At 37.2% G+C, this 7,918-nt stretch overlaps 1 protein-coding gene across 2 annotated transcripts in view; it reads right to left on the bottom strand.

The window, feature by feature from the left end:
- Positions 1–597: 597 nt before the first annotated feature.
- LOC112053500 (uncharacterized) overlaps positions 598–7,918 on the bottom strand; it is a 15,648-nt gene continuing 8,327 nt past the window's right edge. The window contains exons 2-4 of one of the 2 annotated variants that reach the window (XM_024092934.2): positions 6,104–6,472; positions 2,471–2,613; positions 598–1,644 (exon numbers count right to left, since the gene is read on the bottom strand). In XM_024092934.2, the coding sequence (XP_023948702.2) occupies positions 1,542–1,644; positions 2,471–2,613; positions 6,104–6,133 (276 nt within the window). In that variant the 5' untranslated portion in view covers positions 6,134–6,472 and the 3' untranslated portion in view covers positions 598–1,541. Of the gene's footprint in view, positions 1,645–2,470; positions 2,614–6,103; positions 6,473–7,918 lie in introns of those variants that run through there. The other variant, XM_052882049.1, reaches the window with a different exon arrangement.

Here is a 7,918-nt window from a genome sequence, read left to right as displayed (position 1 = left end):
GGGCTATAATATTGAGCGCGACAATTGGGTGGTGTACAATATTGCTGGTTTGCTTGTTGGAAAATATTGCATGCAAAAGTTTGCGGCGTCGTGTTTCATGTTTCGTTGTACTTAGCTTTATTGGTTTTGTGTTTTTTTATTGGTATTTGTTTTGCATAAAATACAAAAACTAACATGAAAATTTATTTTGTTTAGTTCTGTTTGTTTAAGATATATATTGTACGCAATAGATTTATAAAATGGTATTGGAATATTTTAAAATGTTATTTGAAAAAAAATCAGAAGTGGGATGACCAATGTTAGTTAGTTGTTTGTCAATCATATCAGCTAATATTTATTTTGTTTGTTTGTTCCTTCGTTTCGTTCCAAACAATGCTTTATATAATATAAAAAAAAATCAGCAGAACTTGAAGGCCCCAGTTTGTACTATTATGTTTTATGTGTACTAAGCAACCAACGATCAGGGTTTCAGGGTAAGTAAGGTTTTTCTCACAATAAAAGCTGTCTTATGGATTACTTACCGAATCCAATACTTGATTTAAAGTATTGTTATGAGATAAAAGAAAGAAATAGAAAATAAGATTGAATAAAACCACGTTTAAGGTAACTATTTTAATGGCTTCTTAACGTTACAGTTGTCGTTTTGTTAAGTGTAGATGATTTTATGACTTTTACTTTTACCGCTACGTGTATTAATTACTACATTGTAATATTATCTCTATATGACATTATATTAAATACCTACTAGATGAATTATTTGATTTCTTTTCTGATTTATGAGTTTATTCAATTTAGGAACAAAAAAATTAGGATTTGATTTTACATAAATTTAAAGTGCAAAAATATTTTACACACAACTAGTTACAATAGATTAAAACAATAAATATCGAAATTAAATGATTGAGTGAAAATGAACAATATGTTAATGATGGATAATGAGATGGGTGATGGAATTTGAGCATTTTCGATATAAATAAGTTATAGTGAAATATGAGTATGTCGTCATCTTGATAAACTATTCCATATAATAATAATTATTCTGTTTACTTAATAGGAAACTAAGGTTCAAATTGACTCGCTTGTATTTTATTCAATTAACTTTAAAAATATAATATGAAAACTTTTAAACGGTATTTGGTTATTCATATTATTATATATTTTACAATTTTTTTTTATTTGTAGTCGTTATCTTACAGTAACAATTCGATTTTCCACTTTCTACCACAGTTTAAAAAACATTTTCTTTCTTTAATTTAATTAGTATCCGAATTAAAAAAAAAATAATCTTAACGGCTTTCTTTTGTGCACTGCAGGCACAATAAGCCTAAATCTTTAGATTACAAGTATAAATAAACGCAATTAAATTCGACTTTAATTTACTTTAATTAGATTTCTAATTTACTTAAATTCGATTTTTAAACTTACTAAAATTTCTTTTAGTAACGCTATACATACGATGAAATTCACCTTTAGTTTTCTGTTGATTAGGTGATTTTATAAAGTTATATAATTTGGCAAGATGACGACATGAGCTATGGCATCTAGTCGTGTCTCTTCCTATAGAAAACGCCGTGGGGCTCTTCTACCAGCTCTTCAGGCTTCGGCTTCGGCACGTAGGGGTTCTTGAGAGGGTCTGCGTTTAACCTGAGGAAGAAGAAGAAGAAGATATACTTTATTGCACACAAAAATACAATAATAAATAAAAACATTAAAAATTAATAATTTAAACTTAGCATGCAAAGGCGGCCTTATTCTTTATGTAATCTCTACAAGGCAACCCCTGACGGCAGGAAATTTTGAAATTGAATTATTGATAGATATTACACCCACGGTTTTTAGTCGTTGATGACCTCTATAACGTAGTTGCGAATGCCTTGTTTCATAAGTCAAAATGCTAGGTTCAATTATTTTCAAACTCATGAAGGTTTTCTTAATTGGTCTATGTCTGGCTGGTTGGAGGTGGTCGTGGCTAGTTACCAGCCTACCGACAAAGCTGTACCGCCAAGCGATTTAGCGTTCTGGTACGATGTCGTGTAGAAACCGAAAGGGGTGTGGATTTTCATCCCACTCCTAACAATTGAGCCCGCTTCTATCTAAGATTTTTTTTTGTTTCTTTACAAGTTAGCCCTTGATTACAATCTCACCTGATAGTCAGTGATGATGGAATCTAAAATGGAAGCGGGCTAACTTGTTAGGAGGAGGATCGACATCGTACCGGAACGCTAAATTGCTTGGCGATACATTTTTGCCGGTAGGCTGGTAAAGATTGCATCATCTCTTACCATCAGATGAGATTGTAGTCAAGGGCTATCTTGTAAGGCTACAACTTAACTGTAATAAACATAAAACGACATAAACCTAATGGATAGGACACTGCCTCATGAGCCACCAACTGAACTACAAACAACAGCCAACGTTGGCCCCCATAAAGCCCAGGATCGAAGTAGAAGAATGGAGACGAGGTACTTACTTGTAGTGAGCGATGGCCTGTGAGCAGTCGACGTTGTACCACCAGTCGCAGGCGAACTTGGCCTGGTCGAACAGTGTGCCATTGGTGCACAGGAACGACGCGCCCTGGTGACCCTCGCGACCGTCGTGGCACACGTGGTAAGCCTGGTGATCAAATAATAATCAATACTTATTGAATATTGAATAATAGCAGTGATAGACCAGTGGAAATGACCTCTGCCTCCGATTCCGGAGGGTGTGGGTTCGAATCCGGTCCGGGGCATGCACCTCCAAACTTTTCAGTTGTGTGCATTTTAAGAAATTAAATATCACGTGTCTCAATCGGTGAAGGAAAACATCGTGAGGAAACCTGCATACCAGAGAATTATCTTCATTCTCTGCGTGTGTGAAGTCTGCCAATCTGCATTGGGCCAGCGTGGTGGACTATTGGCCTAACCCCTCTCATTCTGAGAGGAGACTCGAGCTCAGCAGTGAGCCGAATATGGGTTGATGACGACTTATTGAATAACTAGCTGACATCGCGCGGTTTCACCCGCGCGGTTTCACCCGCGTTTCCCCTTCCCATAAGAATACGGGGAGCGAATAAGCAAGCCTTCCTCGATAAATAGGCTATCAAACACTGAAAGAATTTTTCAAATCGGACCTGTAGTTCCTGAGATTAGCGCGTTTAAACAAACAAACTCTTCAGCTTTATAATATTAGTATAGATTGTATATCTGTGATTTCAAAATAAACTGTGTTTCATATTTACAAGACACCAAAACACAAATGAGCTTTTTAAATTTTTTGTCTGTCTATTTGTGCGGGCGAATCTTTGGATCGGCTGGACCGATTTTAATATGACTTTCACTAGAAGGTAGAAGAGGCTATTGAGCAATGTATAGGCTACTTTTTTCCTGAAAAAATCCATAGTTCCCGCTGGAATAATAAACCTAATTTCAAGTGTACGTAGTAGCCGGGGTCCGTTACTTTTAATAATGAAAGGAAAATGGCCTAGTCTTGCACTGAACTATTAAAAACAAGCGGACGCCCGCAACTTCGTCCGCGTGGAATTTAGTTTTTCAGAAATCCCTCGGGAACCATGGATTTTTCCGGGATGGAATCCAGATAATCCAGAGTAAAATCTATTACCACTTCAAATTTCAGCTAAATCCGTGCAGTAGTACCGGCGTTAAAGAGTAACAAACATCCAAACATCCATACAAACTTTCCCGTTTATATAGTAGGATAGGATAAGCTTATAACATTGGTAATCCAAAAATGTAAGCGACTATCGAACTCAATAAGGGTTTGTGTGTACTGTAATGTATCTAAAAGGTGTGTACTGTAATGTACCTTTGTCTGCATATGTTCATCAGTAAATGCATGCGAAGATCGGTTACTGTAAATGTTCCTACGTCCTAAACAGGAAAACTTTACTTTTCTAATCAACAAAAACATGTCATCAATAATTCAGATTTACGTACATAATATTTGAATGTTGGTATAATAAAACGTTTATTTTTAACAAGTAGCTAAGTATTTTTATATGAAAACTAAAAAAAACAAGAAAATCTGATCAAAACAAAATCAATTATAAAAAGCTGTTCGACTCGGATAACATTATTACATTTTTCATCAGAACGCAATCCAATAAACCCTAGAATCACTCCATAGATTCAAAGATTAAATTTCCAATTGGATTCCATTTAAAACTCCGCTTATCACGACCATCGGTTTCTCACTGCGAACTGTAAATAATCATGTTCTTTAAGCGAGTTTCCACGTCGCAAAATTACTATGGCCAACCAATTTGGGCCAAATTGAATAAGTTTGAAGACATTGTTAGCTGCCGTGACTCACCTAAAACTCACTCCGTAATCCGAAATTATAATTTCAATCGCGTTATTTCTAGGAAATTAATTAAGTCAAACTTTCAAAAGAATCAATTCGTGAAAGGGGCACTAAAGGGAAAATTAAACTTACATAAAGGGAATGAGTTCGAATTAGGATTGGGGCCCTTTCTTCCGGTGGTATTATTTGAATTTGAGTAATTTATTATCTGACAATACAAAACGGTTGCCTTACTGACGGCCAGATAAGGCTCTTTGAAGATTGAAGTTTGATCTACTCGCACATTTTATATCTGAACTAACTGTTGTCCGTGACTTCCTACGTGTGACATTTGGTTTTCATTTTACCCGAATATTTATCGAAAGCATGTACTATGTTTCACTATTTATTTGCGTGTAGTTTATTTCAAAACATGAGAGTCACTAGATTATTTTCAATAATTATGTCTAATGAATCATCTACCTATTATACATACAGTTAGGATGTATGTTTGTTATTCAAACACGCCAGAACAGCTAAATACCTACATCTGGATTAATTAGGCACAAATAAAGATTTTAGTCTAATATAACACATACTTTTTATTCCTATATTATTTTCACAGGAACTATAGGAATAAAAAAGTATGTAACTCAATCGAAGTGGTTAAAACTGCCGACTGAAACTAGAATACATACACGTAGATTTGTATGTGGTTAGTTATCGCTCTATACAATATAAATAAAAACATATTATTCCAACAGTTTAGAGGGTACGTAAAGATTTTTCCAAAACCAGCACGCCCTACTAAATCACTTTTAAACAGTTCAAAAAACAACTTGAACCAACGGAACAAATTGGTGAGAACCTTCATTGGTATTTACAAAGACAAACGCAATTAAAGGAAGACCGAGAGCACATAAAGGCGTCGGATCCAACTTTTAGACCATTACGGATCGCCCCAGGCGGTAAGCCTTTTCGGAACTACTTTTTCCAACATCAAAGGCTATCTCCGAATAATTTTATAAACCCTTTAATTATTTGTTTCGCTTCAATAACTGTGCACCTACAGGTTCTTTTGAAAAGAGGTATAAAATTAAAGTATTATTATTACAGTATTTTTAAGATGTTAGGACCTAGGTTTTGTTCTGTGGACAGTGCTCAAAGAATGCTATTTCGTCTGCGAAAGTGAAAATAGCCGCTCTCATCTGATTCGCTGATAGAATACGCGACAAGTTTTTCTCGATTACGACAAAATAAATGTCTAAAGGGAATTCCGTCAATAGAAAGAATTGGTTCTGTCTATTATATTTTAGAAATTTGATGAGGAAAGGCAATTTTACTACACAATGATGTTATTGTAATATTCGTCATAAGTTGTTTTGTATTAATTAAAGAAAAAACGTCACATACAGTAAGCAGAGTGTTGGTTTGAATTCATAACCCTGCACCAGTATATACAAGCCCTGGGGCCGTTTGTGTATTCTACAAAATCTTTTCATAATACTTAGATAAGTATATTTAATGTTTTATATCCCAGATAACCCGTTTCAACATTGGCATACATTCCAAGATGGACTGGCACGTGGGCGCAGCTGAAGTTGGTCTCTGGCGCGGCGGTATATGGGGTAACCGATGCTTAGTACACTCGGTATGTTCACCTAGCATCCCGCTTCACCATTGGCATACATAACAGGGTGAAGTGGTACATGGGCAAAGCTAAACTGAAGCTGATCTCTGGCACGGCATGGTAGATGGAATAGTCGACGCCTGGCTCGCCCGGTATCTTCTTAATCTAATAGATATATTTAAATATTCTCACCTGGCATCCTGTTTCAACATTGGCATACATTCCAGGGTGGACTGGCACATGAGCGCAGCTGAAGCTGGTCTCTGGCACGGCGTGGTAGATGGGATAGTCGACGCCAGGCTCGCCCGGTATGTTCTTAATCTAATAGATATATTTAAATATTCTCACCTGGCATCCTGTTTCAACATTGGCATACATTCCAGGGTGGACTGGCACATGAGCGCAGCTGAAGCTGGTCTCTGGCACGGCGTGGTAGATGGGGTAGTCGACGCCTGGCTCGCCCGGTACGTTCTTGAGATCTTGAGGCTTCTCATGCTCCCTCAACGGTTTGCGGTAAACGGCTTGGGCGTGGCCGATTTGGAATGGATAAGGTTCGTAACTCTAAAAAGATATTATTAATATTATTAAGAGACTTAAGTAATCTATATCCTTATTCTATGTCTATTTACATATAAATCGAAAGGTCATAAGTGACCTTTCGATTATCGAAAACCACTTGACGTAGAAAGTTGAAATTTGTCAGGGAGGTAGTTAGACACCCGCCAAGAACGGATTTTGCGAGAGGCATTGCGAATTAAGGAGAACTAAGGGCGTACGAAGTTACCCGGCGTCCGCTAATATAATAAAACTCTTTTTTTTTATTATTATTCTTTACAGGTTAGCCCTTGACTACAATTTCACCTCATGGTAAGTGATGATGAAGTCTAAGATGGAAGCGGGCTAACTTGATAGGAGGAGGATGAAAATCCACACCCCTTTTTTAGTTTCTACACGGCTTCGTACCGGAACGCTAAATCGCTTGGCGGTACATCTTTGCCGGTAGGGTGGTAACTAGACAGAAGTCAGAGTCGCAAGCGGCCAGAGTGGGGGCTTTGGCTGCTCATAATCCGCGACACTGGAAAATTGCAGCTTAGAGTGGCACAAGCTGCTATGCGTGGTATAACATCATAAAATATATATATACTGTTAGACGAGCACTAGAGGCGTAGTGCAACGGATGCACCGGCGAGTTCAAAAGAGATCCCGGAGCATCCCAATATGCACTGAGGGTGGCCACCGAGGGGGTTTTAGTGGTAAGTCCCACATAACCCGTCTTGTCCCCCAATAAGTCGGGTATCTCACAAAGAGATTTCCCCCCACGAAAAAAAAAAAAAAAAAGGTGGTAACTAGACACGGCCGAAGCCTCCCACCAGCCAGACCTGGACTAATTAAGAAAATCTCAATCTTCCCAGCCGGGGATCGAACCCAGGACCTCCGTTTTGTAAATCCACCGCGCATACCACTGCGCCACGGAGGCCGTCAAACTCGTTGATAACTTATAAGTAGGTAGATTAAATACTGATGTCTATAACAAAAAAAAAAAAAATTTTTTTAATTTAGAACAGCTTTGCTTCTATAACAAAACACTTTTTCAATCACTTTGAAACAGTGTTTTGTTTCTACTACCTTGGTCCCCGAACCAAAACTAAAACTTATTTTCTACCCACAAAGCGTTTCAAGTGACAGATACAAAAATTACCGTTTGCTTTATCTATTCCATTGTAACTGTACAGCTTTATGCTATCCAATAAATTAAATATAACAGGATATAATACAATTTAAACTTTATTTATATTGGATGCCAGAACTAAAATGTCAATAACAATGACGTTGCCATGGAAACGAGCGATGTCCCAGCTGTAACTATACAGAATGCAGGGGCTGTCCGGCATGTTCATTGCAACACACATCACAATGTCTGAGTAAACAAAGTCAGCAAAACTTCACAAATAAATAACAACTACATAAATCAACGTCGCAGGTAAATCAACACTGCAAAACCATTAT

This window comes from Bicyclus anynana, chromosome 6, assembly GCF_947172395.1.
Source record: "Bicyclus anynana chromosome 6, ilBicAnyn1.1, whole genome shotgun sequence".
Taxonomy (NCBI): domain Eukaryota; kingdom Metazoa; phylum Arthropoda; class Insecta; order Lepidoptera; family Nymphalidae; genus Bicyclus; species Bicyclus anynana.
The sequence above is the reverse complement of the archived record's forward strand: the minus strand, read 5'-3'. Positions and strand labels throughout refer to the sequence as shown.